This window comes from Typopeltis vanoorti, chromosome 14, assembly GCF_054136105.1.
Source record: "Typopeltis vanoorti isolate ZY-2024b chromosome 14, IOZ_Tvanoo_1.0, whole genome shotgun sequence".
NCBI classification, from domain to species: Eukaryota; Metazoa; Arthropoda; class Arachnida; order Uropygi; family Thelyphonidae; genus Typopeltis; species Typopeltis vanoorti.
The window spans coordinates 72,541,508-72,559,191 of NC_143562.1; the positions used below are offsets into that span (position 1 = coordinate 72,541,508).

At 34.0% G+C, this 17,684-nt stretch overlaps 1 protein-coding gene across 1 annotated transcript; it reads right to left on the reverse strand.

The window, feature by feature from the left end:
- Nucleotides 1-4,072: 4,072 nt before the first annotated feature.
- On the reverse strand, nucleotides 4,073-17,169 carry LOC150099655 (uncharacterized). The gene is made up of 6 exons (XM_090404389.1): nucleotides 16,977-17,169; nucleotides 14,665-14,720; nucleotides 9,535-9,642; nucleotides 8,282-8,314; nucleotides 5,481-5,516; nucleotides 4,073-4,281 (listed from the first exon to the last, which is right to left on the reverse strand). The coding sequence occupies exons 1-6, from the start codon at nucleotides 17,068-17,070 to the stop codon at nucleotides 4,234-4,236; spliced, it is 375 nt and encodes a 124-aa protein (XP_090260515.1). The 5' UTR covers nucleotides 17,071-17,169; the 3' UTR covers nucleotides 4,073-4,233.
- Nucleotides 17,170-17,684: the final 515 nt, after the last annotated feature.

A 17,684-nucleotide genomic window follows, 5' to 3' on the forward strand; every position in this document is an offset into this window, starting at 1 on the left:
ACAGTGGACAGAAGCCGGTTGTTCAGCGCCAAAGAAGACAAAGTAGGGTCCTTCAGCAGAAAAGGTCATGGCATCGGTGTTTTGGGATGCTAAAGGCATTTTGTTTATTAATTATCTTGAAAGGGTAAAACAATAACCGGAGAATATTATTCTGATCTTTTAACCGGCGAAAAAATTCGTGAGAAAAAACAGGTTTGCAGAAGAAAAAAATTATCTTTCATCATCATACAGCTGCCCACAAAGATGCTTTGGCAATGGGAAAATTAAGGGATCTGCACTATGAATTGTTGGAACATCCACCTTATTTCCCCAGATTTGGTTCCCTCTGACTTCTATCTCTTCCCAAAACTAACTCTTCCTCGCTGGTCAGCGTTTTTCTTCGAATCAAGAGGCTATTGCAGCTGTAGGGGGGGGGGGTATATTTTGCAGATCTTACTGAGAACACTTTGAAATTATAAATTCGTTTTTTCATTGTGAGGCCGAGAACTTTTCAGACCACCCTCGTAAATAGACGTAAAAAAATTAAAAAGATTTTTTTTTTCATGTATCTCCTTCACCTTTCCAAAATTTATTAATCATAAATAGCACTAATATACAAACGGAGGTCACAGAAATACGTTAAAAAATAAAAATTCTGTAATTAATTTACTCTTCGAGGAAAGAATGTAGTGTGCTAGTGCTTCAAAACAAATGATGATATTTTCTTTATAAATATTTTCTTGATAAAAATATTTTGCCGGCAATGGTTCATCGTCAAAATTCCTTCGTGATAATTTTTAAGAAAATTTTCATGGGAGAAGAAAAGGAAATATTTTTATATAGGGCTCCGTTGCTCAAAGTTTAAGATGCCGAGTGAAATATGCCATCAAATGAAGTTATTTTCCAACTGCAAACTTATTTTGCTTTTTATGAAAAATTAAAAAATTCTCCAAAGAAATTGGTTAAATTAGAATACTACAGTTTACCATTTCAGCTTGTCTTCATGAACACTCATTCATGTAGAAGTGACTATTTGTTTTTTTTTTGTTTTTTTTTTCATTTCATCCGAGAAATAAATAATTTTATCGCTTTTAAAAATACAGTTTCCACTTACCACAAAATTTAGCTCTTTTCTGATTGAGACTAGCTTCGTCTTCTTGTGCCCCAACTATTGCTATGGCAACAATACCTAAAATAGTGAAAGCGGTCACTTTCATGCCTGAAGGTGCTGCGAATACAACAAGAATGATAAGCCAAAGCAAGCAGAATAGCGAATAGAATACTGGTGACCAGATTACGCTTTTTAAGGTCACATTCAAACCAAGAAAACGTAGATGTTACAACACTGCTTTATGGACGTTAATTACCTGATTTAGGTTTCATAGAATTCGCACGTCAATGTTTACGGTGAAATAAGGAAAACGGGGGGAAATGGCCAGAATTTATTCCAAGTCATAATAATGCACTTATGTATATTTAATGATTAAAAACACAGTAAACTTTCTAAATATCATTTTGTGTACTTAAAATGACCGACTTTCTGCTGTTGTTTGAATAACGTAACTAGAATAAAGCGTTATAGTGATTGGTGTGTCCTTTTTTATTTAATATAATCCAGAAGTCATTGTTTTCAATTCTCTCTCTCTCTCTCTCTCTCTCTCTCTCTCTCTCTCTCTCTCTCTCTCTCTCTCTCTCTCTCTGTCTCTCTCTCTCCTTCTATCTTTGTGTGTGTCATTATTAGATCATGACCTACTTTTTGCATATCCCCCGAACAAAAACGCAACTTAAGTTGCATAATATTACTTTAAGTCTTAATATCGTAAAGCATTAACTAGATAGGAAAGAATATTATGAGGCGAAATATTAAAGCCATAAGAAGAAAAACTAGTATAATTGACAATATTATTGTCCCTTATACTAGTCATTCTCAGAAAGAAAGCAGTTAAATTTTTCGTTGAAGTAAATTTTCTTCATAAACGCTGATAATAAAAGTTTATGTGAATAAATTATAGAAGTTGTTAAATATGTAATAGAATAAGTTAAGCAGACAGACACGCACAACACAGACATTAACATTGAATTACGGCCATTCTGTCTAATATCGTATTGGACCGTCTTTCCTAATCCAATACGATTATAGCTGATATTGACGTAGTCGTGATGTCATCAAGGCATTCTACAGTCTAAAAATGCAGTTTACGTGTGTATTTACGTATTACAGCGTATTTCAGAACATAAAACAAATGTTGAACTGGGTTGCGATCCGGTGAATTCAGTGACCATTCAAGATAGTTAAAGGTGTTCTTCAAGCCAATTCCTTGACATTATATCTTTTTTTTTTTCATTCCTCTATGGATTTCTAGCCATAGATGCTGCTGACACTATATAAGATATGTTTACTACATCAACTTTAAACAAGCGATAGTTCGGTTCAGCTGAGATATTGTTCCCACTCTCTATGCCGTCTAACATTACTTGTGGATTAGTTCTCTGCACCCGTCGCACAGCAAGAATGTCCATTTTTCATGCTCTTTTACAAGTTCATTACCCCGGTGCCATTCTTCAACTACTGTTTATCATGATAAGCCAATAATATTCTCCATGAGGTGGAGAATATTATTGGCTTATGATGATATTAATCAAGATACTTATCAAGAATATTAATGGTCAGAGGGTATGGTACCTCTATGAGATGGAGGTACCCTACCCTTTGACCCAATGCCATTTTGATATCGCCAACTTTTCCCCAACTGCGACCTTAACACCCTGGTTGGTACAATCGATATCCAACTACAGCATGCTAGCGTACAGTGCTATAACTTTATACTGCAGTATTCTTCGGTGTCATGTCAGAATACAGCAATCCCTCGATTAGTGCGCCTAATGCGTTCTTTAAAACAGGCGCATTAATCGAAAACGCACTAATCGAATATAATAACCTATGGGAAAAAAGTATAATTCATTCCTCGAATTTTTTTTTTTGACACTTAATTTTTTTATAAAAGAATTATGGTATGTCTCAGGGCCTAGTTAAAGGAAAACCATGAAGCTGAAAGACAATAAAACATATTCAGAATATAAATTTTATTATTCTACTTCTTAACAAAGAATTGAGCTAACGTAGTTTGGCGGGCATTTTGTTTCTTTTTTTCATACAACCGACAGTATGGCCCTATTGCCTCTTCTGCAAATTTTACTGCTACTCTCTTTATCAGGGTCAGCCTCTAAGTATTGCTGCTTAAAAAATTCGATTGTACGAAAAATATTTTCAAATTGTTTCTGTGAAATCTCTTTTGGCTGATTATCAGTGGTTAAATTTTCTTCATATTCTTCGGGATCTTCCCGCTGTGCGTCTAAATTTGGCAGGCCACAATCACTCAATTCTTCAGAATGAGATTTAATTAACTCTTGGACGTTATCACTGAAGGGGAGAAAGAAATGAAGGACGTACGAATTGATCGCCAATTCGTACGTCCTTCAACTGTTATATAAGCAAAATAGTTACCACTTTAAAAACTACAATGATCATAAAGGAGAAGTTAATTTTCCGACGTGTAAGAATAAACAACTCATCCCAGAAGACGGATTGATTACCCTATTATCGGAATGGATTCTCCTTTTTGTGACATGCGCAGAAGTGTTGAAGGGTCTCGAATCTGTGGGCATACTATAACAGACGACATGAATTTTGGCGGTAAACATTTGGAACATAGTATGCATAGTGTACATGAAAGTAGTGGAGTATGCCATTAAAAATAACTTTGTAAAATGTTTTAAATCGGTAACTAAATTATTTCATTCTGGTGAGTGATTTTTTAAAATAGTTAGCAATAAAAATTTATAGTTAGAAAATTTTTAAAATCTGTAACATTTATTTTTAAGATGTATATAAGCGCACTAATCGAATTTTTGAGGCTCACTAATCGAATTTGGGTATCGAAAAAAAATTACCATTGAGACAGCTGAAAACCGAGTTTCTCTCTCTCTCTCTCTCTCTCTCTCTCTCTTAAAAGTGGCTTTCAGACTTGATTAGTCTGTCAAATTAATAAACATCCTATGCTGAAATATGTGTAGAATAAAGTAAACGTATAAATTCATTAGACAGTGCTGTGAATTATTTTATTCAGAAAAAAATATATATACATGATATCGATGCATAATAATACGAAAGCTTGTCATTGAAATGCAGTGATATTGTGAAACTTTGTATCCTTCTTTTAACCCATCAAGCGATTTGGTCACACAAAGCGATCCCTAAGATTTCATAGAAAACATTCTCTCATACACCTGCTGCATGCAGTTCTGCAAAGAAAACAAACAATTAATCACATCAGTTAATAAATCTGATCCTGAATATTGCTAATATTAATATTATACTATAAAGAAGTGTAATGTTCGCTTCTTGAAGGTGTGAACTGGGTCCTGAACTGACATGCATTGCTCTCATAAATTCCCAGAGACTCTCTGTTAAGATGAAATTTAGGAACTAAGGGAACCAGGGAAAAGAATGACTTCCTCTATCATGTTCTCAAGCCGTTTACTCATACTCTTTCAGCATGTGTACATACACTTATTTCAATTTCCTTTATTCACACATAAAACTATAAAATGACGACAGCTTCGTCTACACAAAGAGTAACTTGTGTACTCACAATAAATAAACACGCACTCACTGACTGGTGTATATATTTATTAATTTATTCGTATGGGGTTCCTACCCCTTTCTCCGCCATCTCTTTGGGGTGGGACCCCTCTGAATGAGGGATTAGGTATATATATATATATATATATATATTTTTTTTTTTTTTTTTTAATTTTATGACTATAAATCCGTGTGTGTTTTCACGGAGCCGGTTTGCATGTTCTGAGGAACAAACCTGCCAAAAAATTTCTCGGACAAAAAAATCCGAGTTTCTGTTGGAAAAAGTCTCTACCCTCAGTAATAAACCAACTAGCTCACCTTTAGTCGAAAGAGATCGGACAAAGCTTCCTCACGTTATAGACGGGAATCGAACCCAGGTCTTTCCAACTAAAGGGCTTCGCTACAGAGGCTCACTGGTGTATTATTAATATGATTAATAATTATTTATATGATTATTAATATAATTATTATTATGATGATTAATAATTATAATTAATAAAAATTAATTATAATATAATTAATCGCATTATATTATGCAAACTGTTACAAATTTTGCATAATATAATGCAATCTATGTTAAGCGTTCTTCTTATAATCTTCAAATGTTAGAGAATATAACGATGCATTTCTCTACTCTTAGTATGGTTTGATTTGTACGAAAAATCTAATATACATAACCCAGAGAATATTCTTTAATTTAGTGAGATGTATTTGTTGTAAAATGGGTGTGACTATGAAATAAAGTGACGTATTTTGGTAGGGGGGATGGAATTTTCTATAACTAAAGGTGAGTAAATATTTCAGACATAATCTCATTCGAAGTTTTTTTGTTTGTTTGTTTTTTTATCGGAACACTTACTTGAAATTCCATCATCGTTTCTTGATCCTTTGGAGACTGCAAATAACAAATGAAAAGTTATAACCATTTATATTAACAAAAAGAAATGGACAGTTCATTAAAAAAAAAAAAAAATTACTGCATATAAAGAAACACGAGATGTCTGAATTACTAACCACGTAATACTGATCTCCGAAAACAAAAAAAGAACTATAGCTCCAGAAAATCTCTAAGAAACAAAGATTATAACAGAATCTTCACAAACGTCAACTTAATACAAAGTACAGAAAAGCAAAAGAAAGAAAGAGAGACCAAGTTCGCCAATTATTGTTTTTTCATAAAAGTCTCAGGATAAAATGTTTCATTTTTTCTGTTTTTTTTTTTTAATTTTTATTTCGTATTCGAAATATTAACGAAATAATCATAAAATAAATGCAAATAGAAGTTGGATTGTAGTTGGTTTGTACTTTGTACTTTGTAGTTGGATTGCAAGCTTTCTGTCTGGACACGACTATGTGTGGTGGTGGATGGCTCCTTATCCTCTCACCATTCAACTAATGCCGGGGTACTTCAAGGTTCTGTCCTCTCACCAACCCTCTTCCTGCTATATATCAATGACCTACTTCAGCTTACCTCCAACCCAATACACAATTTTGCAGACGACAGCACACTACACTCATCATTTCTTTTGATGAACCTTACTCCACAGCTCACTCAACCTACAGAACAGCAACCACCACTGCCCTCAATTCAGACCTCCAAGCCATCCTCTAATGGGGTTCAGATAACCTAGTCAATTTCAATGAAAATAAAACCCAGTACTGTCTCATTTCTTATAAAAAAAGAAACATTTTCTCCCAGTATTATTTTCGACAACACTCAAATTTCCAGACAATCTGTGATTTCTCTTTTTGGAATTACCTTGACATCAAGCCACTCCTGGCATAAACTCTCACAACCAAATCCTCAGCGTCTAAAAAACTAGGATTTCTCTTTCGCTCGAGACGTTATTACTTCACCCCTGAAAAGCTGTTAACCTTATGCAAATCACAAATCCGCTCACCATCGAATACTGCTCCCTCAAAATGCTAGGGCTCAATACAGAGGAGAGCAATCAGACTTATTAATGACCCATCTCTTACTAACTCACTTCCCTCACTTTCGCACAGACAATCGGTCTCTGCACTACGTGTCTTCTACAAATATTTCCATGGAAAATGTGCATCCGAAATAGCATCAATAATTCCCCCACTTAGTACTAAATTCGTTGGAACACGTGCGGCTGCTGTTCAACATCCCTACACAGTGCACCTTGAAACCCACAGAACAAGTTTCTTCTACTGCTCCATCCCTGTAACTGCTATAATATGGAACAGTCTTCCCCTTGATGTGTTCCCTAAGGAATACAATATACAGTCATTCAAATCCAAAGTGAACAAGTACCTTCTTTCCCAACCCATACACGGTACTAATGTACTATAGGTTGATCTACCAACCTCTCATGTATGGACTCAACATATATATATATATATATATATATATATATATATATATATATATATATATATATATATATATATATATATATATATATATATATATATGGAACACGTGCGGCTGCTGTTCAACATCCCTACACAGTGCACCTTGAAACCCACAGAACAAGTTTCTTCTACTGCTCCATCCCTGTAACTGCTATACTGTTATATATATATATATATATATATATATATATATAATATATATATATATATATAACTTAAGATGCTTACTTCCCTATTAGCATCAGTAGCTGTATGGCACAACCAAAATTACCGTGTTTGCCCATTCTTGTCAAAAAAAAAAAAAAAGAAAAAGAAAAAAAGAAAGAAAATGCAAATTTAGATGTGTAATTATATTTATGGCATGATTTACAGGATTCTCATGTTTGTGGATTAAAAAAAAAATAGCAGGCATGTTTGCCTCCGGATAGGCATTGCATTCTAATTCTTGTTTACTGCATGTTCAGTGCGGTTCCATGACTTCAGACTCCTTTAAATACAACGTTTATAAAGGGGAGGATAAGCGGTTGAAATTTATAAAGAATTTTTCGTATGGAATACTTAACACTTGATCACATACAAAAAAAATAACTAAATAAGATCGATTTAATTAAATAAATAAAATCAACTTGTCAATCTTGCATGCTGCATGCTCTAATTAATGATATCTCCATATATTTCAATATTCCGACATGCCAACAATCCAACAATACACAAACATAATATTTATCTGACCTGTAAATAATTGTTAACATGTTCACATGGGCTAGATTGTTAGGAGTTCCTGATCATAAGAGATATAATTATTTGTGAAATAATACAGAATTCTAGTTTTGCCGGCCTGTTTGGTCTAGTGGATTGCGTATCCATTCTCCCACCAACAGGTTGCGATTTGGAATCTTGGCATGGATATTTTGTGATTGTCTTTAAGTGGAAGATGAAATTCATTACGCCACTTGAGCACCGTAAAGCCATAAAATGATGACGCGCAGGTTCGTTCTACATAAAGAGTAAACTTGTCCAGTGCGATTTATCGAAGAAACAAATTCAGGCGAAAAGTCACAAATGTTTCGATCAAATTTGCACATAATATTTAGTAGAGAGAATTTTTTTCATAATAAAAAATATACATTATTCCAATACCTTTTAAAAAAAAAATTCAGATTTCTTTTATAATTTTCCATGTTGCAATATAAAATTAAGGTTTCTTCCCAAATATTTAGAAATGTCGTGCATTATAACTTTCAAAGCCAATTGTAAATAACTAAAATTGAAACTCACCTCACTTTTCTGACCCTGGAAGCACTCCTCCAACTAGAAAACATTAAACGATAAATAAACTTAGACATAAGATGATCACGATTAACGACTACAGTTAAGATGTGATAATACAAAGAGAATCATAATCGGAGCCAAGTTTCATTAACTGATAAAATTAAATATTCATTTGTAATTTATTAAACTCATATGCTTTGATGCCTATCGGCATAATTTTTCGGTTTGGAATAAGGAGCATTTTGAATAAATTTAAATTCATAATAAAAGCAAAAAATACTTGAATGGAATCCTTAACGCTACGCTAAGGTAGTGATGGTAATTTCATTATCATCAATGATAATGCCTTAGCACAACGTTAAGGATTCGATTAACGCTGCGCTTAGGTATTATCGTTATCATCAATAGCGCAGCATTTGGGATGCAGTATTCTTTCTGCTCATCGTAAACGAATATGAGATTTATACATGAATACTCGTTGTTTAGAAGGAAGTTGGTCGAAGGAGAATAGATGAGTTACCCCTTGACAAGGGTATATCATACGAGCGAGGTTATTTAGCCAATTTGGGAACTTCCGGTATGCAACATCTCTTGCATGTTAGTAACTTTATCTACAACATCGTTTTTCATTTGAAGGTGAGTAATATTTGAAGGCAGTTCGTACTGAAGGGGGAGGCATGTTTCCCTTCCAGAAACTTTCCTGCAAAGGAAGAAAAAAGAAAAGAAAAAAAAAAAACAGTGAAGTAATCTCGGAACTCGAGATGTGTCTTCCTTGAAGCTGTCACTGTGTTTACTCGTGGCGGTTCGCCCTTGTGCACGTGCATTGCAATCTAGCATTTTCAACTACCGCTAAGTTGATGTCACCAGGTCAGAATCATAATGGATCGTAAGTACTTGATAGGAGTTACAGATAGCGGCGGATCCAGCGAATGGCAGCGACCGTCCATTCAAAACATCCGAGAGAAATAATATTTAAGAATTTTATTTTAATAACCAAGAAAAAAAATTATCTATAAACTGTTTAATCATAATAAAACTTGAAAATATGAAATAAACGTTGTTAATTTCAAAACTAATCAGATTATAATAATTAAAAAAGAAAATAAAAAAAAACGACAATAACTGTCAGTGATCTCTGCTAAAAAGACGTCTGGGTAACCATTGTTGTGTTTGCAAATATCCAACAGAGTGAGAGCAACATAAAAAAAAATATGAGTTTTATATTGGTAAATGCGTTTTTAATTAGAAATAATACATACCTTGTTCACTAACTGATTCTCCTTACATATTTGTCTCATCAAATATTCATCGTTGTTTACTCCTTCTGGAACAAATTTCTGTATGCAAGGTTTGGAAAAGGCCCTTAACTGGGAAAAAAAAATATTAAACAATTGAAAAAAGGATCATTATATTAACAAATGCATCGATAATAAGCGTAGCCTATAAACTGTTTAAAAACAACAGATAACACAATAATGTTCATAAGAATTAAAGTGGAGAGGAGGGAATCAACAAGTAATGCTTTCATGTCTTGTCATTCTTGTGATTTATCGTATAATTTTGTTACATACAACTAGATTACAAATGATTATCTCTAATTATACAGCAGTCCTTTCATTGTTCAGTGTATATGCAGAGGCCTGTTTTGGAATGGTCTGCAACTATCATGTTGTATTCAGATGCTGTGCCCCCCCCTTTCATAGAATTTATCAGCATAAGAGATAATTTGAAGTAACTCAGATCTGAGTTACTTCAAATTATTCCTGCAACAAGAAAAATTAACGAAAGTCTTGTATTTTAAGAATTCGTTGAAGCTTAGGACGACATATCATAGCGCATTGTCGTAGCTCAAAAGACACCGAACCAACAAGATTAACAGTATTGTTGGTCTTAAAAGAAAAACTCGTGATGAACAAGGCATCCACGTTGAAGAAAATAACCAGGAGTTCTTTAAAATTGGATCTGAATTTCCCTAGTGAAATATCTTGAATCGAATCAACGTGTTTTTTGTCGAAATACGAGGTATAATACGACATACCTTTCTGTATTTACCTTAAAAATCTTCAACAGAACTTGACAGACACACGAAGAAAAAAGACATCAACGTTACATTAACACGCTTACAAAGATTAAACATTTAAAACGAATGTTGATCTGGAGCAGTGGAGCACCCAGGGGGAGGGGGGGGCTGTACCCTTCCAAAAGAAAAAGGAAAAATATACTCGAAAAGTTTCCAAAAATATTTTCCTAATTAAAATTCATTATTTTATTTACGTTGTGTCGTGTCTTCTAATTCCTTATGAATTAGCGGTCACATTAGGTGGTAATACCCTGTAGCTCTCGGAATCAAGGCAGCTGTGAACGCAAGGCGAACGAAGTAGTGCTCGGTCTGCCCGAGCACTACTTAGTTCGCAAGAGCAGGGCCAGAGGAGATCACGGGTTTCATGTATGTATTGGCGATCACTGCAGATAACACTGGCCAACAAAAAAAAAAGATTTTTTCTGCTGATTATGATCTGACACTTGTTTTTTACTAATTTGGGTACGCTGATTTCAAATATCAAACCCATTTTTTTCTATCACGTCAGGTTTTTCCTCTACGGCATTTTCTCTTTTGCTAATTTGTAAGCTTTTGATAGTTTTAAGGAGGCAGTACTATTTAGAGGATCAAAAAAATCGATTTTTAATATTATTTTCTGAAAGTATGTACTTTTAAAAATCTGTTTCTAACTTTTATCAAGAAATTCGAAAAATTCCCGAAGATATAGCATATTATTCAAAGCGGTGCGCAGATCAGAATCGGAGCGTTCACAGCTCTCGCTTGTTAGTAAACGAATAAATGCGTAAGAACCTGCAACGGTACGTACTGGCGCTTTGAATGCGAGAGAGGCCGATAACCGACCTAATACATTTAGATGATGAAAAGTAGGCGATGACAACTGCCTAAAACAAATGAATGCTATATGCGTCATAGCGGACAAAGAACGATCGAAATCAGTCAATCGTTAATCGATTGTGAAAGTATGATGAGCGCTTATTACGTTTCAATAAAGTCTCTGGTTTTTTTTTTTTTGTCTTGTTACTTGCATGTTAGTCGGCAGTGAAGAAAATACATCATGTCTACTACTAGAAAATGTGTCAATAGTGTAGATTGCTTCTGGTACATTTGTGGCAGCTTTATTGTTCCCAGTCAAAGAACAAATATCACTGATTTCGTTAAGAAAGTGTACTTTTCATACTGTGACGTAAAACTTGCAGATCAGGACAATTCATGGGCTCCAAATAAAGTGGGTAAGTCACGTGTAGAAAATTTACGACAGTGGAGCAAGGGAAAACGCCAAAAATTAGCTTTTAGCATTCCATTGATTTGGCGTGAACCGAAAAATCACGTAGATGATTGCTATTTTTGTTTAGTTCAGACTTCTGGTTATAATAAGAAGAATAAGAAAAAAAATTGTGTATCCAAATCTCGACTCAGCAATTCGGCCAGTTGCTCATTCCAATGAAATAGCCATGCCAATTTATAAAGGACTTCCTTTACTTGAGAACGAGCATGATCGGGATGTTCTTGAGGAGCAAGACCCGGATGTTGATTTAGACAATGAAAATTTAATTTCTAGTTCTGGACCGCAACGTTTTACTCAAGTGGAATTGAATGACTTAGTAAGAGAGTTGGGCCTATCAAAGGAATCATCGGTATTGTTAGCTTCAAGATTAAATGAAAAAAACTTACTGGAGCAAGATACGAAGACAACTTTTTATCGTAGCAGGGAAAGTAATCTTGTACAATATTTTAAACACGAGTGTGGGTTTGTTTACTGTAACAATGTGTCATGTTTACTAACTGAAATGAGTGTTGTACAATATCATCCAAATGAGTGGCGTTAATTTTTCGACAGTTCAAGCAAAAGTCTCAAGTGTGTCTTACTACACAACGGGAATGTATATGGCTCAATTCCTATTGGCTATTCAGTCCACTTAAAGGAAACATATGAGGACATTATAAAGGTTCTGAAGTTATTAAAATATACAGACCATAACTAGATCATCTGTGTGGATCTTAAAATGGTGAACTTTTTACTTGGCTTTCAAAGAGGATATACAAAGTTTCCGTGTTTTCTATGCTTCTGGAATAGTCGAGCTAGAAACCAACATTGAAGTCAGAAAGATTGGCCTCTTAGAATATCCTTAAATGTTGGAGAACAGAATGTTATAAATCAACCTTTAATCGACAGAGAAAAAATAATTTTTCCACCTCTACACATCAAACTAGGTCTTCTGAAGCAGTATGTTAAAGCTTTAGATTTACAAGGTGACTGTTTCCAATACATATGTGAAAAATTTCCACGACTTAGTTATGAAAAAATTAAAACCGGTGTATTTGATGGACTGCAAATTAGAACTTTAATCAGAGACCCAAATTTCATCAACTCTATGAACGAATTTGAGAAAGAGGCCTGGACTTCATTTACGATGGTTGCGAATAATTTTCTTGGAAACAAAAAAGCGTGCAATTACAAAAATCTAGTGGAAACGATGCTTGAAATTTTCCAGCGTCTAGGTTGCAACATGAGCATAAAGCTTCATTTCCTTTACAGTCATCTTGATAGATTTCCCGAGAATTCAGGTGCTGTAAGCGATGAACAATGCGAAAGATTTCATCAAGACTTAAAAACTATGGAAGATCGGTACCAAGGAAGATGGGATTCTCACATGATGGCTGACTACTGTTGGAGTATTCAAAGGGATTGCCAACAGAGAACACACAGCAGAAATTGCTACGAACAAAAATTTATTCCCTGAAACTCATGTGTAAGTAAAATTGTTATTTTTTTATAAATATTCTTATAATTTTTAATGAATATTGTTAAGTAGTTATGTATCTAATTATCAGCCTCTCTCGCATTCAAAGCGCTAGTACGTACCGTTGCAGGTTCTTACGCATTTATTCGTTTACTAACAAGCGAGAGTGGTGAGCGCACCGATTTGAATAATAGGCTATATCTTCGGGACTTTTTCGAATTTCTTGATAAAAAGTTAGGAACAGATTCTTAAAAGTACATACTTTCAGAAAATAATATTAAAAATCGATTTTTTTGATCCTCTAAATAGTACTTCCTCCTTAAAACTATCAAAAACTTACAAATTAGCAAAACGAAAATGCCATAGAGGAAAAACCTGACGTTATAGAAAAAAACGGGTTTGATATTTGAAATCAGCGCACCCAAATTAGTAAAAAACAAGTCTCATATAAAAGTCAGCAAAAATTGTGTTGGACTGTGTAATAAGTCATAGGTCGTGTTCAATGTGTAGTGTGTATTCGCAAATAGACTACTCAACTCGTTCCCCCCGCCCAAAAAAAAAAGATTAAATCTTGAGTGCTCGGTTCCCCTCCAAGATTAAATCCTGAGTGCGCCACTGACCTGGAGGTAAAGTAGTCAGTCTCATTCGAATATTGTAGACTTTCCTTCTCGCTAATCAGTTTTTTGTATTCCAAAATCTAACCCGCTAGAGGGAACCCATAATTAACAATACTTTAGTTGCTTCCTCATTAAAATAGATGAAAAAGCATCACTAATATTCTTCAGTCAATTTTTACATAGAATTCTATGTAAATAAATCATTTTCTGCTAACATAATATTCTTGGAAATTGAGTAACTAAATCTCAATAGACAAGAGAAATCACATTTCAGGAGTATCTATCACGAAGTTCTTACTTTTTCCATTTAATTTTCCAACTTCAACTTTTAATGTTTTTATAGTTGAAATTTATATTTTGTTCGTAAACTGTTTTGTCTTTTGTTCGGATTTAATTTCTTTATTCTTCATATTTTTTAGAGATTTGAATCTAATAATGTATTCTTGTGCTTCTCAGTCACCTTTTAAAATATTCCAAGCATTTTTCTGTGTGATCTGTGATTTCTAGGAGTTTTTTTATTTTTATTTTTTTTTTCAGACTAGGATTTTGCACTCCTATTTTAGTGGTTAAATTTTAAATTATTTATTCTCATAGAAATTTTAATTATTACTGACATGAAAAACAGATTATTAGAATTAAAGCCATGTTAAAGGTTATGTCCGGTAAATGACCAAAAAAACGGTATTTACAATTAATTTTATAGCACAATGATTACTCTTTAGTTTGATATTCAACATTTAGGATATCATAGATATTTATGCGTATGTGTGTAAATTGTAACGTCAGATATTAGCAAATCTTCCATATATAAACGATTCAATGACTCTCTATTCAGCTTAGAAATTGTCTACGCCTCTTTAATTATGTTAAACATGTTACGTTTGACGGCATTAACAAGTCCGTTAACTCAGATTATTTTGTAATAAGATAATTGTCCTTCACGTTTTCCAATACATCAGACATACTCACTGATTCCGGAGCAAGTTTCATGCATTTCACAGTATCTGCTATGTTTTTATCATTCCCTAGAAAGGAAAAAATATTTCTCTTTAGAAGCTTATATATATATTTTTTTTTATTATTTTTTTTAAATTTTTTTTTTTAAGTCACCTGAAGAAGGCTATCAAAAGCGGAAACTAGTAGTGTTACACCATTAATACCTTACAATTATTCTCTGTTTCAGTCATTAAATTCTCTTTATACAAATATATATATATATATATATATATATATATATATATATATATATATATATATATTCTGTCAATGCAAATAAAACCGCACCTTTTTCAAGTTTGATGCTTACAGTCTGGTGAAGGGTCACGTGCATACAGTAGTTGAACAAAACCGGTTATTCAAGATCAGTTTCCTTACTCAAGTAGTTAACACAAATATTTAACCAATTCTAATCTTTACAGAAGTATCACCATTGCACGTAATGCTTTAATTTGTGATTTCCGAGAACTAACACGGCTTCAAGGCCGTGATAGTTCTCAGAAAAATTGTTAATTATATACAGTAGCGAACAAATTAATCCGAAAAAGCTGAAATTTCGTTAAGGTTTTGGTTTTTGTTTCAGTTTCGGTTTTAGTTCACGGTTTTGGTTGAGTGCTGCGTGTTTTAACTGTCTCTACGATGTTTATTAATAGTGTTGCCCGTCTTTAATAGTGTAAATAAGTTGATGTTCGTAGTGCTTTATTCATTTTATGTAGATATGAAATGGATACATCTCTAAGAAAGTGTTCAAAAATCTGTACGCTTTCTCAGCACGCATTCATGAGTCAAAAACAAATTGCAATGAGTGTGATGTTCGTTTGGGCACTATTAAAGCGAGTTTAAAGAGCTTTAGGAAGACAACTACCTTTTCTCCTGACAGAAAAGGAAAATGTGAGCGAAAAACCTACATTTACTAGTTACGAAAAGCAAAATGAATCCAAGATTGTCTACTGTAGACTTAAATAGAGAATCAACAGCTGGTAAGATTAGCGTTTCTGATATGACAATCCGTCGAAGATTGTTGGAAGCAGGGAGGACTGTCCACAGATCAAAAAAGAAACAACTATTGACGAAGGCTATGCAGAAAAAGAAGCTCCAGGTTAGCAAAAGATTGGATTGTTGAAAAGCGAAAGAAGGTCATATTCTCAGATGACAGAGCCATTTCTTTGTCCAAGAAGAGCGAGTACCCTATGTTCGCAAATCAGAGGCTGAGAAAACTTCTCCCGCCCACCTTCAAGAACCTCCTTAAACACCCAGCTAAAAATATGTTCTGGACACGACAGAACAGGATCACTTGTGCTTACTAACAGTATGATGAATAGCGCCCAATACATAAAAATATTGGAGAAAAGAGTGGTCCCACAGATCCAGAAAGACAAAGCACTCATCTTTCAACAGGATCTCACTTCAAAAAAAAGTGAAAGAGTTCCTCCAAAATCACAAGATCCATTTGCTTCAGTGGCCAGGTAACTCTCCTGACATTAACCCAATAGAAAATGTGTAGGCTGTAGTGAAAAAGAAACTAGGACATTTGAATTATGGCACAAAGGATAATTTAATATAATCCATTATAAAAGTATGGTTTCGACATACAGAAATAAGAAAAATCTGTTCTACGTTAGCAGAGTCCATGCCTAAGCGAATTAATGAACTTATTAGGAACAGAGGAGCACATAAATTATTAGGTAAAGTTGGAGTTTAATTTTAATTCTTATTTTCTTGCGAAATTAAATTTTTTTCTTTAAAATGTGAGTGCTCGGATTAATTTGTTCGCTATTGTACTTGGAACGACTTTTAGTACAATAAAATCTTAACTCTATTGAACATTTAAATATTAATTAATATTAATACTTGTTTAAGTTAAGGGATATTACATCCCATATCGTTTCTTAGCCGAATAAGAAACTCAAAGAGTTTCATGCCGAATATAGTAGAAACTATATAAATAAAGTTCGGCGATTCCAAGCGTAAGCAAATACCTGGATACTGCAGCAACTGACTCTTAAGGTAGTGCAAGCTGAGGCAACTCATGTCAAAGGTGGAGCAAGCTGGTGGAGCAAATTGAAGCCTTTGGCTCTTCATATAACTAATAATTAATACTTAAATATTATTTAGAAAAATATTAATTTGGAGAAACTCGTTCACTTGGAGACCCATTTGAAAAGTGAATACATCGAATCTGCCAATAGTATTTAGAAAACATTGGTATAATTTGCAAATCAGCTACAGATAACTTGTTAATATTAGATAGAAAATCGGTAGACCTATCACAGCAGTGTACTTACCACAAAACTTCTCCCTAATCTGATCTGGCTCTTCCTGAGCAAAAACAATTCCAATGCTAACAAGAGCGAAAGCAACGACAACTCTACCTCTCATGTTAAAGTCAGTGCCGTATCGAAGGGAGAATGACAATGATACAATTCTCAGCGATCCGTTTAAATTTTATAAGGTCGCCATAAAACCGCAGGTGACAGATGTGAGAACATCTTGTTCTCTTTAATTATTCCATTCACTTGGACTTCCTGGAAGACTACGTCAGGATCGTTGCAAAACAAGGAAAAGCGTAGCCAGTACGTGACATGCTAAAGGTGGGAGAAATAAAGTAAACACTGGACGTTATTTGGAAAACTTCCAAGTTCCATCTCTTTGAATTCGTTATAACAGACAGCTTTTTCAGCTGCGTCTGTTTTAACAGGTGAAAGCATCTTTAACCAACCTTGAAAAGATAAATGAATTTTTTTGCGTGTATGTCCTCATTATCCCTTCATTGTACATATACCTTTATCCTGTCTGTCAACATTATATAATCTCTCTCTCAGTACTACAGTTTTTTTTTCCAAATATGGTGAATTCACGATTGTAAGTGAATACTAATTTACAATTGACTTCGTTAAACATTACAATTCATTAAATATCTAGACTGATGTGTGTGTATGCGAAATACTTTTCCTCGATTTCCTAATATTGATCGATATACACGGTATTGCAAA